The following is a 20291-nucleotide window of genomic DNA, read 5'->3' on the forward strand; positions in this document are numbered from 1 at the left end:
CAAGGAGCCCCTCTGGTGTTTGGCGCGGAGTCCAAGGCCTGTGACGTCCGAGCCTGGAGGAATCCGAAGGATGCTCGTGTACGAGTCGAATTGCCGCAAGACTCCACGCAGGTCCCAGCTCCACTTCGATGTCGAGTGTGCAGAAAAACTCTTGAAGTTGTTCACAATGCAGACTGGTTTTGTGGTCAAAGTTTTCAGGTAAGACCAAGAATAATATAAGTCCAAGCGGGACTCGGAGCTTCCCAATACCTTTGTTTTCAAGAGAAGGCGCAATGGCATCACTGTGCCTCCAAGTCTTGCTCCCGTTCCACTGAGGTACCGATGCACCTGGACTTCCCAGATCCATCGGCAAGGTCGCCACAGGTCGAAGCCCTTCGAGAGGCCATGCTGCACATCCATAGCACGGTCTGGTTCCCTCTGGTGCACCATTGGGCCTCAAGGATCCGCAGGGGCCTCCAGTTGGGTTACCACCAGCAGGTCTGCCCTTGGCACAGACTGTGCCCATTGAACCCAGTCAGGTTCAGCACAGTCATTGGTGCAGACATTGGGTTCAGTGCCCAATTACGCATCGGTCCTGCAGATGTGGATGCCACTGGTGCCAAAGAGGAAGTGTAATCCATCGTGGTCTCGGTGCCAAATGCATCTCGACCGTGGTCTTGGGTTGCCTGCGATCCAGTTCCAATACCTGAAAATGACGTGCATATTCGCTGCTGGTCATTGAGCCGCAATCGTGGTAATGCCTACTGTATAAAAGTCTTCGACATGGAAACTATGACAATTGGTTGGAACATTCAACATTTCTGAATACGTTTTTTCTGTGACTTAAATGAGCCCTGAAGAAGTCTCGGTGTGAGACGAAACGCGTTGGCTATGATCCTTTGATTAAAAAAAAATAAAAAACTCAATAAAGAACAATCCTGTTAAGAAACCAACATCTGGAATCTGAACATCTTGTGTGCTCACTGTTTTGGACATGGTCTTGTTGCTACTGTTGAAAGTGCTGAACCTTTTTGTGTTCAATGTTATACGAATTTATTCCTAGGTGAGGAGCATAGAGGGGAGTGCTTCTTGGTTCTTTTCACTATCACGTTATACCTAGACACACTATATTTGTAAGGTGCGGACTTCTATAGCCTCTACCGTCAATTAATTTGTGCCAGTTCAGAGGGAATCTGGCCTGGCAGTTCGGGCTGGACTGCTCCCACTGGAGCAGGGTCAAGACTGATTTGCACATGGCGGAGTTCAAACTGAGGTGCCATGATGGGCGAAAAAAGATGGATAAGGATGCAGACCAAGCAACCGTCAGTGGCTGGGATTAATGTATCCATTCCATCTATCCATCCATCCCCATGTTTCCTTATGCCCTCATTGCAGTCCTGAGGCCTCTGATCTCCATTCTGTCCAGGTAACCTTCCCAGCCCGGAGGTGGTGCATATGTCGCACCTGTGATCTCCATGGAGGGTCCAGGAGAAAGGTCTGTAACAAGTCAGGTCGACCTCACTCATCCTCCTCTGAAATACGTATATGAACTGACGGGCACTTACAGTGCTGCAGCCGAAGGTTCTACAGCAGCACCTGCATGCGCCATGGAGCGTGAGTGGCGTGCAGGATGAAGGCAGCCAGAAGACCAAGGGCACTAGCTACCCGGCCTTGAACTGCGAATTTTGCGACCAGGCTGTACACTAATTAGCAAACATTTTGTATTTATTTTTCATTCACTCACATTCCTTGATGCACTGCACGAGCACGGTTGTCAATCGTCATGCATGGATCACTATATTGAGAAAGATTGTGCGACGATATACACTCGTCATATAAAAATCAAGTGGTTCAGACTTCTATGTGATCGAATGTCTTTCTACTGAGTAAATCAAGTTAGGAGATTGTTAAGCCGCTTACCATAAAATTAGTAACAGTTCTTAAAAGACATTCGACAGAACCACACAGACAGTGGCAGTCTCCACCATGGAGTCCAAGGATGGACCGTGCACCACATCTGCTGGCAGAGGCTGGCAGGGATGATGTGGGGATGATGTGGAGGGGCACACTTTAGTTCTTCAGCTTTGTAACTTGTAGCAGATGGGAAATAAGCATTTGCAGTGCAATAGGTCTCGCATTTGAGAGAGTTTAAGCTATTGGCATTGTAAGTGACAATGCCCTTATCGGTTTTGATAATTAACATAAATAAAAGGCATTGTCATTTACAATGCCAATATCTCAAACTCTTGTAAATGCAGCCCCATTTCATTTCAAAGAAGCAGCCGCCATTGTCCCGGCTACTTGGAAAGAGTCAGCGCGCATGGCGTACTGAATGTTGCAAGAAAGCATGTTCCTCATTAAAGAAAATAGTGCTCACACCGTGTCGCAACAGAAGTAAAAGGGCCAGTCGTCATGGGAGGTTACAAATAAAGACAGGGCGGTATGAAGGCGAAACTAACAAGCCTATTAACGAATCAGAAGCCAGCATTTAGGAAGGACAATGACACAAGCCAATGAAACAGATGGGCAGAGAGTAGGCGGGGCTTCAAATCCACTCTCAAATACAGCATGGCTCAGAGAGCAGCGCATGTGCTGCCCAGGCTCGACCTAAAAAGGAGGCATAGGAAAATAGGGAACATTCAAGGAGATTGAAGGTGATGCGCAGGTAAGACTGACCAGGTTACCCACTTATAGCTCGGACAGAAATCCAGAGTAATCAGCACGGCTACCCTGGTGTGAAGATGCAAAAACTGTTCTCCAAAGGTTGAATGAAGCAGGTCCAGGAATACTCCAGATCACCCCAACCCCCAACACCCCTTCTAGGCTCCATTGCAAGCTACAATGCTGGATGTTCTGACAAAACGTGTAGCTGTGAACATCAAAAGAAGGTAAAGCAGATTAATACACTTACCATTTTCAACCAGCTCTGCCTTCTTCTCGGTTTCAACTCTCTGCTTTGGAACCTAAAGAAAGAGATAGAGAAAAGTTTCAATATTCCCAGAGTTACACACTGAGGAAGGCTTGTGTTGAGTTACGTGGTCTACGAAATTGGGTTTATTTGGGGTATAAAGCATCCAACTGAAAGAGCCATGCCTCACAGCAAATGTCACAATCTAAAGCCTTCCTCGAAAACCACACCAAATTTGATATTTATCAATGCTGAAGCGCAGAATTAAAGGACCACATTCTCCTCAGCCAAAGCGCAGAAGTAACAAAGGACGGACCACACTCTCCTCAGCCAAAGCGCAGAAGTAACAAAGGACGGACCACACTCTCCTCAGCCAAAGCGCAGAAGTAACAAAGGACGGACCACACTCTCCTCAGCCAAAGCGCAGAAGTAACAAAGGACGGACCACACTCTCCTCAGCCAAAGCGCAGGAGTAACAAAGGACGGACCACACTCTCCTCAGCCAAAGCGCAGGAGTAACAAAGGACGGACCACACTCTCCTCAGCCAAAGCGCAGGAGTAACAAAGGACGGACCACACTCTCCTCAGCCAAAGCGCAGGAGTAACAAAGGACGGACCACACTCTCCTCAGCCAAAGCGCAGGAGTAACAAAGGACGGACCACACTCTCCTCAGCCAAAGCGCAGGAGTAACAAAGGACGGACCACACTCTCCTCAGCCAAAGCGCAGAAGTAACAAAGGACGGACCACACTCTCCTCAGCCAAAGCGCAGAAGTAACAAAGGACGGACCACACTCTCCTCAGCCAAAGCGCAGAAGTAACAAAGGACGGACCACACTCTCCTCAGCCAAAGCGCAGGAGTAACAAAGGACGGACCACACTCTCCTCAGCCAAAGCGCAGGAGTAACAAAGGACGGACCACACTCTCCTCAGCCAAAGCGCAGGAGTAACAAAGGACGGACCACACTCTCCTCAGCCAAAGCGCAGGAGTAACAAAGGACGGACCACACTCTCCTCAGCCAAAGCGCAGGAGTAACAAAGGACGGACCGTGCTCTCCTCAGCCAATCTTGGATTTCTGGAATGCAACAGGGGAGGTTAAAGTTCACAAACCCAAGAGTATGGACCCGGGCTCACTGGTCAGCCGTGGTCATGCCATACATCGGGGAAGCAACCTATAGGATTTAGGTGGACTGCGTTACTAGGGAACAATTTCCTTTTGAACACAAACCCACTGGGGCGGGTAGCTTGGAAAGAATTCAGATATTTACATTTTTTTTATTAAAAAGACAAAAACATACGTGCAGACAAATCATGAACATTAATAGTCTTTAAGTTAAGGATTATGAACTCCACACAATGAACAAACAATTGTTTTTAAAACTCCGACACCGACGGCGGTTCCAGTTTAGAAGTGGCCAAGTCTTTGGCTGGTGAAACCTCTGGAACCGAATGAACTGGAGACATGATTTCCATAGTTGCGGAACCAGCCAATGGGAGCAGACCCTGCACCCAGCTCTGAAGACTGCCTTTCTCCAAGATACAGGTGATGGTTTCAAAGGGGGGGGGGGGGGGGGGGGTCAGGCCCCTAGGGACAGGAAGCATCAGGACAGTGCAGCGTCACCGGTTTCCATTCATGAAGGTCGTACATCTACGCCACACCCAGACAGTAGTCTTGCTTTGACAACGCTGCGCCACCTAGCCAGTCGCAATCCATCAGAGTGACCCCCCCCACGCAGGTCCTAGCCATCAGCTGAGCCTTGTACTCCTCTCCTGGCCCAGGTGGCTTCTCCTGGTGGCGCAGTACGACACTGCGGCTCCTCGCGGAGGTCCACCAGCCGCTCTCTTCTCTGCGGCTCCACAGACTCTGGGACATGTGCCTAGTCCAGCACCAGAAGAGCCTCAAGCCGCGGCGCCCTTCATGGCCCAGTCCAGGCTGGGGTAGTGGCCTCCCCAGTAATGGCTCAGGGGTGCACTTCTCTGATGGCCAAAGTGGGGTGCCTCTAACTAGGGAGTCTGCAGTTAGTAGAAGTGCAGTGGGCACCCCAAATCCTGGAGAGGCACTTGCCTGCTGCTGTCCATAACGTACAAGCTTCTGGTTCAACATGAGACCAGGCTGCTGTGGGCTGTTTTAAGTAGAGAGATATATACCCGCTCTGCAAACTCAGATTATCCAGGGGAGACCATCACAACACCGGAAACAGGGAGGGGTGTTTAGCACTGGACCAAGGGAAACCTGGGCTGCAAGAAAGGATAGTTGACGGCGACCCACACCCAACCAGGTAATATGCAGAGACGTGTGGATACGAAGAGGTGGAGTCCTGGGGTCCTCTCAGACCACTACAATCATCTCGAAGGTACTCGCATTTAAGGTGACTCGAGATACACGCGCTGGGCTGTGATGCGGGGGCGACACCCAGAGAGGACCCCCTTTTGGGAGAATGGAGGGCTATGGACTCAGGCACTCAACAGTATCTCAGTACCTGTTAAAGCGCCCTTCACACCTGCCCTAGGTATGGTGAGGACTGAAGACCCATAGTTATGGGAAACTGAAAATATATCCATCATGGGGAGGCCAAACAATTTACCCACCCCCAAAGATACAAGTAAAAAAAAAGGCCTGTGTGTGAAAAACAGCTGCTGTCCCCATCAGTGTCCACAAAGCTTGGACAGAGAGAGAGGCAGCCGGTCTCATCAGGGGTACACTTCTGGTGCCCCCCTGACATCACAGCCCAGTTCACAGGCCTAGTGTAAGTGTAAATGGGAGCAGCTCCAGGGGGAACCACGACTGGGAGGTGACCTGCAGGGCTGCACAGGAACTGTACAAAGGGGCAGAACAGCTGCACAAAACCATGCCGGGGACTTTAGTCCCCAGAAGCATGAAGAGCACCCGGTGGGGCTGGAGGCACAGCTTTTCAAAGCCACATTAGGACTTCTGTCCCTACACAACATGCTCGTCAGGGTCACAGTGTAACCCACAGCCAGGAGCTCGCCCCCGCTGTGGGGCTACCCGAGGGATGTCTGAAGTGGCCTCGTGTGCAGCAGATTTCTGCATCTGTTTAGTCACTTGGAATTTTCAGGGAAAGAAAATGGAAAAGCACAGACTGTAAAGAAAGTCAATGCAAAGATGAACCTTTCCTTGACAACTTGATATTCGAAAGACCACCCGAGGAAGAGAAGTGAAACTGCTGCTAAATAAAACCCTTCCTCCGCCAATCTGCTTGGATTTCAAGCCGCTGCATGCACCAGGCCTCCAGAGGGCACAGCGCTGGGCATCGGGTGCCCTCGGGCAAGGAAAAACCGCGTGTTCATGCTTACAGGGCGGAATACGCGGAGCTAGAGTTCAGCGCCTCCGGGCACCTTTCCTAGAAGCCACTCATGGGAGTTGGAGCGAGAGGCAGTCCGTGCACCTGCGGCCCGGCTGTGCAGGCCACAGGCTCGCCTGGCACAGCGGCCCGGTGTCTCAGCCTTCTGAGGTCGGTACAAGGAGTTTAATGCTGCTGTGAGATACAGCGCAGAGAAGCTTCAACAGCAGGGCAGCAGAGCTGGAGACAGAACAATCCAACCCTGCAGCACGGGCTGCAGAAACTGTGGGCATCTGTGGGGGGCTTCCAGCGCCCCTCAGAGTCCGAAAAGCTTTAAATGTGACCCACATCATTCTTGGTGTTGGATTTTTGTTTCGCCATGGACTCAAGAGTCAGGATTTGTGTTTTTCTTTTTAGTCAAGAAAGCTTTATTCGATTGTAGACAAACAATCATAAAAGCACAATAGCAGCATTTCATACATGTTAGAAATATATATAATATACACTTGGACAATTTAATAAAACATTATTAAACTATACATGCTTTCCGGAAATTCATGAAAAAGGAAGATTAAGATAAACACAGTTGTTTCCTTAAACGCAGGACTTGTTTCAAATAAGTGACCATACTGTTGTTTTAGAGCTAAAAGAGCAGATCGACATTGACGAAGCCCAAACTGTTTTAACACCGGGACAAGGCTCATTCTTCTGGCGTCCAAGTAATATTTGCAGAAGAGAATAACATGGATCGATGTCGGCTTAGAGCGGTTATCACAAGGGCACAACTGTAAAGTTTGGGACCAGTCATTCGCTTTAGGCAGGGTAACTAATCTGTAGAATATTCCCAAACGAAATCGAGTTAAAAGGAACCTACCAAAATCACTGAGGACCACGGTGAGGTAGGGTTTAATATTAAAAGTAGTTAAAATCAATTGATTATTCAGGACTGTAGGTTTTACAATTTCATTTGACAGTCAAGTAGAGACAGGCCTATTAGTTTTAATTCCTTCCTGGTTAACTCCTTTATGGTACTGGGGTTGGTAAAATACTCGGGGTGATCGAGATCTTGGAAAAACTTTGCACATAGCTCATCCAAGGGATTCGAGGCCCTATTCAATTTCAAAACGTCCAAAATTATATCTTTGTCTCATCCTTTGACCACAGTCTGTGCCATAATAGCACTGGCTCGAGTTTTATTAAATCTGAAACAAAGGAGAGCCCCAGCTCCGCAAGACATATAGTCGCAGAGGTACCATTAGGGACAGATAAAATATACCTTAAAAAAGAGTTTTCTACTCTTTGAATGCGGAACAAATCAACGGGTCCCCAAACCCCAGTCCCATAGATTGCCGCAGAGAAGCACTTAGCTCTATAAATTTTAATGAGTGCCTCCGGTGGTCTTTTCCCGAGCTTAATCGCAAAGGCTCTAAGTGCGGACGTGGTGCGCAGTAATGCCAATTTTTTGGCCGCCACCGCCTGTGACTAGGAGTCGAGATGGGCAGAAAGGATTCCCAAATATGAAAATTTCTTAGTGACCCCTATCTTTTGTCCAGACACAAACATACTTTTAGCTTTTTTTAGTACTTGAGCCGCAGCGCATAGTGAAGGTCTTAGAGGAATTAAATCTTAGGCCGATCTCATGCACAAATTTGGAGAAGCTATCCAACAGCCTCTGCAGTCCAATACTGGTGCAGGACATCAGTACCGCATCGTCTGCGTATAAAAAGGGCTGGGATTGGTCGTACTGCCACTTGGGGAAAATCATGGTGATCTTTTAGGAGAGCCTCTCCCAGGCCATTTATATACAGGTTAAAAAGAAATGGAGCAAGGACACAACCTTGCCTGACTCCGCATTTACTTTGAAAGGAAGCTGTGCGTTCACCCTGCAGCCCGCAACGCACACAAGCGTTCGCCTCGCTATAAAAACGTTTAAGAAAATAAATAACCTGTGAATCAACCCCCATCGTGTCCAAAATTGACCAAAGTTTATCATGGACCACGCAGTCAAATGAGGCTGTGAGGTCCACGAAAGCTAAAAATAAATTCCCACCCCTTGGCCCTAGTATATTTTCCGACTAAAAGGGACAGGTTCAGGCCCTGCTCAACTGTACCTACACCGGCTCTGAAGCCGTATTGTAAGTCCGATAGGACGGAGTTTTCCTCCGCCCATGCTTGGAGGCGTTTTAATATTATTCTGCCTACTACTTTTGTTGTAGCATCTAATAATGAAATGGGCCTATAACATGTCGTGTCGAGTCTGTCCCCCTTTTTAAAAATGGGGACAATAGTTGATTCTACCCATGTAGGAGGCAAATCTGCTTTGCAGCTAGCATTTAAAACTTGGGTTACGATGGGTCCCCAGAGGGTAGTATTAGATTTAATCAAATCAATGGGTACCCCATCAGGCCGAGGTGCCTTGCCGCCCTTACTTACGGACAGCTTGAGTACATTTAGGGTCAAACCAACCCTTATTGTGACCCTTTAAATTACATGGTCTAGTTAATGACTCTGACGGCGTTCGTGATGGCCTGGAATGAAGCTAAGATTGCTTCTGGGGTGGCTGTATCACTCAGGCACAGCTCTATTGCTGGTTTAATTTTACCCAGTACTGATTTAACCAGGGCGTCTTGATCCACCATAGTCCAGCACAGTGTAAACCCGTTGGAGCTCTTTATTGCTAAATTGCTGAGCAGATGGATGTTCTTTTCCCATCTTAAGATGGTTTTGGTCGGGAGTGAAAAGGCCAAGCAAAGAGGGAAGTGATCGCTCAGGGGGTTATCAGACACGTAGAATGAGTGAAGACTATGTGCGTGGCTATTGGAAATTAAAACATAAATCGATGGTGGCGCAAAAGCCCCTACCATTAAATGTGGGGGGCATTTGGACAGGGATTGGGCACATTTCATTAGTAAATCCCAGACAGATCGAGGGTAAAAATGAGCTCATTAAATTGTTCCCCCAATACCGAATGTTGAAAATGAGATGTACACGCCCCATCATCGTTTAACGCTTCACATAGTTTGTCCCCAGCATTCGGACAAAGTACAATTAAAATCAACAGCCACAATCAGCATTGCATCTTTACTACTGCCTGTATTTAACATATTTAACAAGTTGTCAATTACAGTTTGTCTCATCTGAAAGAATATTGTCATATAAATTAATAACTATAAGTGAGTGCTTAGAATCTAGATCCATTTTAACTAGCTGAAAAAACTCAGTATCTGCGTGCATTATTACCTTTTTTAAATTGATAGTGCACGATATGTAAACACAAAGACCACCCTTGGCCCTACCGCCCAGACTGCTGACTGCTGGCGTATGGTAAGTCCTGTAACCGTTCAAATGGACAGGGTCCTCACTCCAGGTCTCCTGGAAGCACAAGATCTCAAACGGATTAATCGATTCTCCCCATATCGGATTGTGCAATTTGGAGGCTATACCAGCAATATTCCAGGAGAGATCTTTACAAAGGTCAGAATTACTTCTCACTGGGGGTATAGCCACATTTGTCCTGGCTGCTACCTTACTGATGTTATTAGGGGCTAGAGAAATGGCAGGGGGGGTCAAGAGGATCAAAGGGATCTACAGGATTTGCGTTAGTTTTAATCTTTGAAAAAACAGCGGACAAGAGCAGGTAAACTTTTTTTAATTTGAAAGAATGGAAGAAAAAGATGCTCGGTGAGGTTTTTTTCTTGGGAGGTCTAAAAAAAACAACAGATAGCACATAAGATCGGAGGAGATTCTTGTAACCAACACTTAAGAATGTCAAGATCCTCACCCATCACTTCCCTCCCTCTCTGCATCACCAGGAGCCTCCATCTGATCTACAGACCCAAGAAGAGCTTCACCCAAGGAATATCAGAAATCAACCCCCGTGCCTCCATCCAGCCCCATCCCCCAGGAGCCTCCATCCAGCACCTCATCCCACCCCCCAGCCACCGCCAGGAGCATCCATCCAGCACCCTGTCCCGGTTTATATGTCGTTACTACGAATTCCGTTGCAACGCATGCCTTTTCCACGCATACGTTACCACGGAGTTAGTTTTCCCCGCATCACCTTTAACACGTCGCTCTTACGTCGTAAAGAGGAAGCGGAAGTTTATTCCGCTTCCTCTCTAACGACGCTGATTTCTTCGGCACGGCGGGTTCGTTTTTTTATTGGGGAGGGGGGGGAGGGGAGACCCCCCTCAACCCCCCTTTTTAATCCTACGCTTTTTTTTATGCATGGTAAAGACGATCGTTGAAGGCATACGCGTTGAAAAGAAGTTTACGTGGTAAGTGCCCCGTTGTAAACGTTACGCGTAGTAATGCCTTCGTTGTTAATGATGTTTCCCCCCCCTGTCGCACCTCGCCAGCGCCAAGACAAGAACCCCTGAAGTTCACATCCACAACATCACCTGGACAGTCTGGTGTACTATACACAGCAAAGTCGATCATAGGCATGGTCTGGCAGGACCACCGCGCCATCCCCTTCCACAGCCTCCACTCAACCCACTCCAGAGCTCCTGGCCTGCCACCTCCCAAGGACACTCAAGGTCAAAGCCTCCTCAGCCAAGCAGAAGAATGAGGAAAACCAACGCAAGGGCCTACAGAGCACGACAGCTCACAGCGCCTGCAAGGGACACTCTCACAACCAGAGCCTTAAAGGGCAACCGTCCCGAACAAGGACACAGAAAACCTCAAGCGCTCCCCTTGTATGTCTAAGTAGGGTTCTGCCGTCTCTGGCACTTCACGGCGCTATAACGCTGAAAAAGCACAACAGAGACCAGCAAGTAGCCCATTCCTGAACTTGCCCACAGAGTTAATATTTGGAAAAAACGGGGACCCCTACTAATAATGTGTTTGCTACACGTAGGGAAACAATCATTTGAAAAAAGGAGAACTGTAGCAAACAGATTACATCTTATATGCCATATCCTATAAGGTGGACTTCTGTATTAATACAGTACACATGACAACACAGAAAAACCAACATTCACTAAAAAATAATTATTTTTATAAAAATATATTATGTTTATTTATATTTTCTTATTTATCTTCATTCAATTATACTTAATTTCAAAAATTCATATTATATCAAGGAAATCTGATCAATAATAAACATACAAAAGGAAACATAAATCAACACCAAATGACTAGTAGATTTAAGGAACTACAGAGGTTGGCAAAGCGGTGGGTTGGAACGCTACGCGCGTTTCGGCCACTGCCTTCATCAGGAGACCGTCATTTGCAACAAAACAAAAAAAGACAACATCTGAAATTGCCCCGGTTGTATATGGGCTTTCAATGATCACAGGTTCGGACTTCTTCTTTTAGTTTACTGGACTAGTTCTGATAGGTGTCAGTATATTATGTTACAGCATAATGGATTGTTGTTGATACACCAGAAGTAAAGAAGCACGGCGTTTGAGCTGTTAGGTCATCCGTCAACTTGCAAATTACTTTAATTGTTTTCCTGTAATAAGTCTATAAATCGTCCAGCATTGTATCATTTCAACAATTCTAATGTTTTCAGAACGCGGCGTGATTACAGCTACTACGTCAGTCGATTTTAGATTAATGGGTAGAAATGCCATAATTAAGATGGTGGCTGAATTTATGAAGGATGCCTTCTAAAGGTTATTTAACGACCGCCGTCATTTATGAAGTCAATGATGAATATCGCGGCGTTCCCGACAACTTCTAGTTCTACGGGTATTTCTATATAGCTGGGGTTCTGAGATACAGGCGCCGCCATCCAAGTTTGAAAGAAATGTGACCCACAGTGTTAACATAGACAGTACATTGGCAGAAGCTCTGCATTGCAGACTACTGCCAACCAATCTGGAATCTGGTTTTTAGCTCACAAAATAAAAGTAAAACTTTGCAATAGCTATGGCGCGCCATGTTATCGTAGGAGGCATGAGGCTGAATATAAACACTGTAGTGCTCTCGGGGACTGTGACGCACACTTTGGCATTGCAGCGGGGCAGGCGAGGGCATCGGAAACATTTACAGATGGGAGCAGTGCCAGCCTTTGTGGCAGACGAAAACATCAAGTGGATCTACCGTGGAGGCGCGTGTACGATCCCTGCGTTGCCTCGGTTCAGAGCCCAGCAGCTGTGGGCACAGGTCCAAGGTATCCACCATGGCACCACGCTACAGCAATCAAGGGCAGCACAGAAAGCACTGCGTCAACTGCTCGGCAGCAGCACGTACAAGAGTCGACTACAGGGCACTGCACCACTACTGCAGCGACACTTACCAAAACATACATATGCATGTACACACATGCATGTAGAGTTAAGAACATCTGTAAGGGGCCTACTACAGTTCAATTGTCCCATTGTGATGGCCACCTTTCATAGCACTGCCAGAAAGATACACAGATGGTGGATAAAATAAAGTTGGTCTGTTATTAAACGTTAGTAGATCCATCTGCTTTAGATGTTCTCCAGGAGGATATTCCACCTGCATCCCCCAAATGCCCTGGTGTGGCTCCTGCAAATGTACAACGTCTGCAGGCGCTGTGAGAAAACGCAGGTCGGTCTAGCGTAGGAACTGGGCAAGGGGTACAGTTTAATTTCTGCAAAAAAATAGTTGAAACTACTGAATCCACACTTAACAGGGTCAACTCTAAACCCTAAACACACCACTACAAAAAGGTGCCTCTACCTAGACACGGTCAGCATTGAAGGACAGCAAGTTGGCGGTCGGGATAGGAGTCAGCAGACGCGTACCAGTTGATGTAGTCATTTCGAAAAGGTAGCGCTGTCGATGTAGGGTCAGATTAGGCTGCGTACACAGCCACAGACGTGGTAGGTCGCGGTCGTCCTATACAGCGTCTAGAGCTCTACTCTAGAGGCTTCTTTTTGACACCAATATTTGACCCTTTAAAGTTATTTTATTCACGGCTACTCCGATTCCATCATCACCTGAAACTGGGTGCATGTAGAAACAAGTGAAAACAAGGAGTCCAAAGTAGTCAGGATTTTGGCTTTTAAAACCGGTCCACCTTAAAAAGACTTCGATTCAGGCACCCTCACCACATGCGCAGAGGCTCAGAGTGAGTGAAAGGTGTGCTGGCAGAAGCAAGAGAAACGTACCTTTAAAAGTGCATTGCACCTACAACCCGGGAGCACCGTCACTTTTTTAAAATCGTGTTCATTGACAACGTTACTTGAAAACAAATTGAAGACAAACATTTTTTCTTTTCAAAGAATGGCAACGTTCAGTTCCAAACAATGTAGTTTTGGAATCAGTTTGTGCGTTTTTTTTATTTAAAAATTGAAATGCGATAAATCCTTGTAATCCTTGAAGTGCTCCAGTACTAACAGCAAAGAAGTGATTCGATGACGCAGCACTGTCCGGTTGAGAACCATTGTTGCGTCATTAGCACGGTGCTAGCAGGACCCCGAGATGTTATGTAGCACTTCTATAGAGCACAACTCGCACTAGTGTGGCATAGTAACGCAAATTCAGAGGGCTCAAAAGCTCAAGATACTACTTGGCCTCCAGTTTGGTCTCTGCTCAGACACAACCTCGTCTGTGTGCTTTATTTCGTTTGTTTTTAAACTGCAGTGCCATGGCTACAGTTTTGGTGCCACTTGTATTAAATGTCCACTACTCCAATCATTACTACTAGGTGAAAAAGGAGCAACATTGGATAGTAGACCTAACAGACAAATTAGTCATCTTTGGTAACGCCTTATCTGGTAGAGACAGGATCTAGCCGCAGATTCCTGATCTTCGAATCCTGCCCCGGTGCCAGACTGGATCTGGAAATAGTCAGCAGTACCTCTGCGCATCAGTAGAGGGCGTTGAGCAACTAAGTAGCAACGTCGTCTTAGACTGTCTCAGAATCAGATACCCAAGCAATACCATCCTTGGAGGAGGGGCTGCACACTGACCTCACCAAAGATCCCCAAACAGGAGAAGCCGGTCCAAAAGATAGAAAGGGACCAGACTATTTGTCTCATGTATTCATTGCATCATTTGCAAATTACTTAGTATGTCTATAAGAAATTTTATTGGCCGGTTATGTGATTGTTTTACGTATTATAGCATTATTTGCACACTTCACATTACGTTTGATATGTTATAGTAATGTATAAGGAAGGAATTTTGTACTGTATGCAATGTTTTTCTTTTTAAATTGTTAGTGTGTTTTTGTGGACCTCCGTAGGAGTTCCAAAACAAAATTAATTGACCAGACTATCTGAAAAATGATAGTTGGAAGGACTGATCATCGAAGGACTGACCTCCAAGAAGGACTATGGGAAGCCCGTAGGGAGTAGAAAGTATCAAGACTGGGATAGACACTGTATAGAACCAGTAAAAGAGGCAGCCCCAAAAAAGGGATGCAGCCTACGACAGTAGTCCAAGCTCATATCAATGGAAGGAGCATACACAGCGTGCTCAGCCGCAGCGACCACACACAACGAATAAGGAGCACCCACCGATCGTCAAGGTAACTATCCTGGTAAACAGATTTCAAAAAGGGACCTCCACATAAGAATGATGGAGAAGAGAAAGAGAGAACGAATGCTGAAGCACATCGCTAGTAAAACTGTAAAAAGAAACCGCTCCTACACGGAGAACCTTGATATATATACAAGGCATCCTCCGTAATAATGTAACAGACCCTCAATGAAGTGAAGGAAGGAAACAGACAACTACAACCGAGAAGGTTAAACCAAGTCACTAAGAAAGGTGTAGGTAAAATGCTGTGACGTGCACTGTATAGAAGGCTGGACGACCATATGGCCAACACACACACATGAGAAGTAAAAGACATCTACAAGATCTATCTATATATATTTTAATATATACATACAGAGACGTTCAAGGATAAATATGCATATAAAAACATAGAAATTCCAGTAGGCAAACAAGTCATACAAGATGCAGCAAAAGTATAACGCTCCTCCGAAGAGAACGCATCTCCTCCGCCAGACAGCAGGCGGACGAGAACTGGCGGAACAAGATAGGAGGTAATCAAGGAACGAGAACACAACAACAAAAACATAATAGGAGGGAGAAGGGGTTTATCAAGTACTGAATGAGGCAGAAGGACTATACTGCTATATTATGGGAGCCAAATGTTGGAGGGGAGGGGGTTTCATGGCTTTAACAAAATAAAAAACGAAAAAACGAAAAAACACAAAATATTGCTAACATGAGGTTCCGTTTTTACTGGGACTCTAAACTTGACAAACCTCGGTTTAGTCCGGGCTATATAAAAACCACGAATAATTAAACATTTCTCAAATGGAGTAGCGAATGTTCTAAAATAGATTAGCAGAAAGACAACCACTATTGTCTTCAATATTTTAATTTCACCTTTACTGTTGGGAGCACAAAGCAGTTCCAGGTGGTTTATGTGCTCAATCACCAGTGTGAGAAAGGGCCTTTTTTGGCATGATTAGCCCCCCCATTTGTTGCCAGTGCTCCTTCCCTAAAACAAACTCCCAATTGGTACTTCGACCCCCTGTAAGTCGATAGTAAATGGTACCAAGAGCCTGGGAGCTGGAGAGGGTCCCTTGGGACCCCTCTCCCTCACTGGAACCAAGCCACTGCCTTTGCAGCCTGAATGCCCCTGTGAGAGAGAAAATGACATTGACATGGTACCCTGCCTGGGTGCCATGCCTGCCAGCCGGTAACTCACCCTTCTAGCAGGCCTCACTGCCCTAAGGCAGGGTGTACTATACCACATGCGAGGGCATATCTGCTCATGCAGATATGCCCCTACAATATTGGGGTCCATTCCTTAATATTATAAGTGCCAGTGAAGCCTTAGAGAGTACATGGGCTGGAAACTCGACAGCACCTTGATGGATTCACTCAACACAGGAGTGTATGGTCTCAAACTACTCCTCTCAATAAATCCACACAGATGCCAGTGTGTGATGTATTGTAGCATGACCCCAGAGGGCAGCTCAGAGGTGCCTCCTGAAAAACTATCAAACCCTAGTGTGGCCTCTGACCGGCTGTAGGCAGCCAGCCACCACCAGACATGGTTCTGGACCCCTGGGTAGAGAGCCCCACTCTCCGAGACCAGAAACAATGCACATCCTGGGCGGAGGTGTCACACCTACTACCCCAGGATGGGCCAGTGCTTGAAGGGGAAAGCTTCAAAGGCCTGCCGCATTTGTAATGCAACCCCAGCCTCTGCTGCTAGCAGCCCCACTTTGGGCGGGGGAAACTGGTGGGAAAACTCAGGAGAATAGGAGGTGTGCCCACCTATGCCAACTCCACCCCTAAGGTGGGGGAGGCAAGGCGAAACCCATCTCTCAGTTTCTGCCATCTTGAAGATGGGGAGACCCCTCCAATCAGGGCTAGGTCTATGCCCTCTCCCACCGGAGGGTGGCATATTAGAGGGTGTTGTCACCCCAGGCAAGGTGTCCATTGGCCCTACCTGGTACTCCCCTAAAACGCCCATAAATCTAGTATTAAGGTGGCTCTCCCAGACCTAGAAACTAGATATGCGGCGATCTAAGAAGCAAGAAGACGACCCTGCAGAGAAGAATAAAGACGACAACTGCCTAGGCCTCAGCCCTAACGGCCTGTCTCCAGCTTCTGCGGACCTGCAACCTGTCTTGCAGCCAGTGACCTCTGAAAACCTTGAGAGGACTGCTGCCTTCGAAAAAGACTGCAATCTCCAGCGGACCAGTCCAAGAAGAAACTAACTCCAACCACGGATCCACGCGGATCTGCGTCTCCTGCTCACTCTGCACCAGACACCCACGGTCAAAGTCTGAGTGCCTCACCTGCGCAGAGAAGTCTCATCAGCAATCCTGACTTCTTGTCAAGCTTTGGCTGATCTCTTCTAAACTCCACAGCAGCGCCGGCAGTGTGAATCCAGAGGCTCCTCCCAACCGCGACTGGCTCCAGTAAGACTAAGACGTCAAAAGGCAGCCGTGCACCCGAAGACCCTCTACTTACCTCAGCTGTCATTGGTCTCCCTCCTGCAACTTTCAGTGCCCCGCCTGCAGCCTGTTTGCCTAAAGAAATATCCCCATTGAAAAGTATTGGGTGCCCTATGTCGAAATTGCATCCGGCCGCCCCGGTGCCGCTGGTGGTGTATGTTTGGTGCACTTTGTGCCCCCCACCTTTGTACTTAGCCTAACCCCCCAAAATCTGGCCCCTGCAACCGATATACTTACTTGCAAGCAGTGTGGCTCCAGGCACTCACCGTCCCCATTAGAAAGCATTGGGTTGAACTCAGATTTAGATCTCTGCACCCGGCCACCTCTGTGCCGCTGGTGGTGCAGTTTTGGTACTCATCCGCCCCTTCCCCCTTGCTGACTTTTGATCCTGAAGACTGAAATGGTAAGTGAATTACTTACCCGTTTAAACACTTGATTGTTTCCCCCATAGGAAAACATTCAACTGTACTGAAAAGTTTGTGTCGATTTTTCAAACTCAAGTCATTTTATTGGAAAACTTACCTGATTGTGAAGATCTTTGTCTTAAAATAAAGAATAAACAAATTATAATTTTCTAATATTGGTCTGGTACGTCTTGAGTCGTGTGCAGATTATTGATCACTGTTGTGCAATGTATGTCTTAGACTCCTCTGAGTTAAGGCTAAGGCTTTTCGCCCACACTACCACTAATAGAGCACTTTGGGCTTTGCATTGAACCCTGTTCACTTTTGGGGGAACACCTGGACCTAGTGCACAGTATAAGCACCTGGTCGTGATACCCAATACAGAGCCAGACTACTACAACAGGCACTAAGTGCTTTCAAATGCCTTCCTTGCAATAGAGGCATAAACCCAAGTTGTAGAAGGAGTCGAATAAAAAAAACTTTGTTAAATCCCAACAGGTGGGTCTAAAACCGATGAACATGGGCGAACAAGCCAACTGACCCAGAGGGCTTTATACCTATACGGCACACTCCCACGACTGGAAATCCAGTTTAACCATCGTTAGCAACATCATTCTAAGCCTTCAAATTAAGTGAGGCAACCGTAGCGTTTAATCACAGGTACTGTTGTGTGCACTTTCTCAAATTAGGGGTCTTCGCAGCATGTAAAAATTGCTTAAAAGTGGCAGATGTCTAGAGAAGCTCCAAACTCCTGAATTCATACGACCAATGAAAAGATAAAGGTCACTTATCACATTGTTGAGATATTTAAGGGTTTAGAAATTAAGAAAGGTGCATGCGAAAAAAATCCAATTAAAAAATGTAGTGCATAAAAAGCCAGACCCGCCCAGGTCGTGATAAACGCGTTGAGATTTACATGTATTCAGACAGAAATACTAAAATGTAACATTATTAAGTGTAAAGGTGCTTCCTGGCCTCATGATTGCAATTTAACTCTTACCCCCAAACACATTCCCCCAAACCTCAGCCCCCAGATACTCTACCACAAACCTTGCCATAAACCACCCCCCACACTAAAAAAACCAAATCCTTTACTTACTCAAACCATAACTTCCTCAAAAACTGCCTCTCAGGGACAAGCCTGACCCCCACCACTTGCCCTCAATCCTAATATTAACCCAGTCCCCATCCCCCAACCCTTCTGATTAGAATGGGAAATTAACAAATACTTATAATTTTCAAGATTAACAAAAAAAACAACATTTTGGATGTTAGTATTTTGTAAAATAAATTAGTAGTGTACTACTTTTATAACCATTGATGTAACGGGCCTTTTTTACCACTACATTTTTAGTGCACAGAGGACACACCAAGGTGGTACAGTGAGCAGAAGCCCAGTCTAGCTTGCAAACAACACACCTATCTAGAGTAGTGCCCAAACCAGCTGCCATCCCTTGAGCTGCACTTGGTGCTTCACTGCCGGACCCTGGTTTGGGGCATGCCCGTGAAGAGATCTTTCAAGAAGCCTGTGGGACCCAGAGGGTGGATCAGTGGATGTGGCCTTCAGTAGGGGACTCCGGCTCACATGGCAGCCGGATACACGGGCAGGTAGAGGACAGGAGGCCTGGCCCCCGCCCCCACTGGTTTCAATATACACTCAAGAAGCCGGGGGCACCGGGTGGGGACACCAGGCCTCACCACTGGTTCTCTTGTTCAGAGGCAACACTAGTCACAGATACTGGATATTTTTTGTTTCCCATTGCGGAGACTTCTTGTGTCTGTTCCACTGGACGTTCAAGTGGCCTGCGGGCACCCCGCAACATACATGATGGTTGAACTAAGGGCACATTCGAGGGTGGGAGACGATGTAGTATTGTATTAGGTCACATCTTAATGCACAGCAGTAATATATTATGCATGTTAAACTGCCAATAAAAACAAGTTTAAGAAAAGGTAATCATTGGATGCAGGATGCCAAGTGGTGGAGGTAAGGATACTGTTACAATCTGTACTGTATCTTTAACTGCATGTGCTGTATAGATCTTTTACTGCATTCTGTGTTCCTAACAGAGTTTTGCTAATGTAGCATTCTACCAATTTGTGTCAGTTGCTGCTTGTACATTTATGTGCCTGTAGCTGATGCTGTGCTGTCAATAAACTTCTTATTTATATAAGTTCCTGAATTAATTATTACAAATTGGCGACAAGGATAAAGCCACTCCAGCCATCTACAGCACAGGAGCGGAGTTTTCTGGATTATTTCATGGATATCTCGATTATTATTGGATTTTGAGTTCCATGAATTTCCACAGGACCGTTATTCCTCCCTACATCGTGATCAGTTTCATTAACGACCGGCTCCTGCTGAACGCCCGAATTTCAGAACATTCAGAGCTATTTTTGGGAAGTTTTTACTTGTTTGGCAAAATTTTCTATTGGGCTCGAGCAGTTTGCCGCTGTTGAACACGTCACCTCAGTTCCAGCTTTTGACGCACTTACCTTCCGTGTTCCAACTGCTGAAGCGCCTGCCGAACGCTGCCATCTGGAGTCTGACTACGCGCCTCTGACTCGGAGAGCATCACAACGTCACCGCGTCTGAACGCATCGACGTCATCGCGTCGGAAGCTGACGTGACGTGCCTCCATTTTGGTTGTGGCGTCTCTTAGCAACCAATACACGGCCATCGGAAATCACCGCGGAAGAAATTTTCTGCGTGTAAAGCAATTTTCATCTCAGACGGCAGCCACATAAAAAGCGGTAACTTTGGGAAACACATTTAAAGTACCAT

The 20291-nt window shown here is 46.7% G+C and overlaps 1 protein-coding gene across 1 annotated transcript in view; it reads right to left on the reverse strand.

Moving 5' to 3' along the window:
• QARS1 (glutaminyl-tRNA synthetase 1) overlaps positions 1-20291 on the reverse strand; it is a 284740-nt gene that overhangs the window by 182157 nt on the left and 82292 nt on the right. Inside the window, exon 7 of the mRNA XM_078661809.1 lies at positions 2891-2942. Coding sequence (XP_078517935.1) covers positions 2891-2942 — 52 coding nt within the window. The remainder of the gene's footprint in view (positions 1-2890; positions 2943-20291) is intronic.

This window comes from Lissotriton helveticus, chromosome 9 (genome assembly GCF_964261635.1).
Source record: "Lissotriton helveticus chromosome 9, aLisHel1.1, whole genome shotgun sequence".
Lineage (NCBI taxonomy): Eukaryota > Metazoa > Chordata > Amphibia > Caudata > Salamandridae > Lissotriton > Lissotriton helveticus.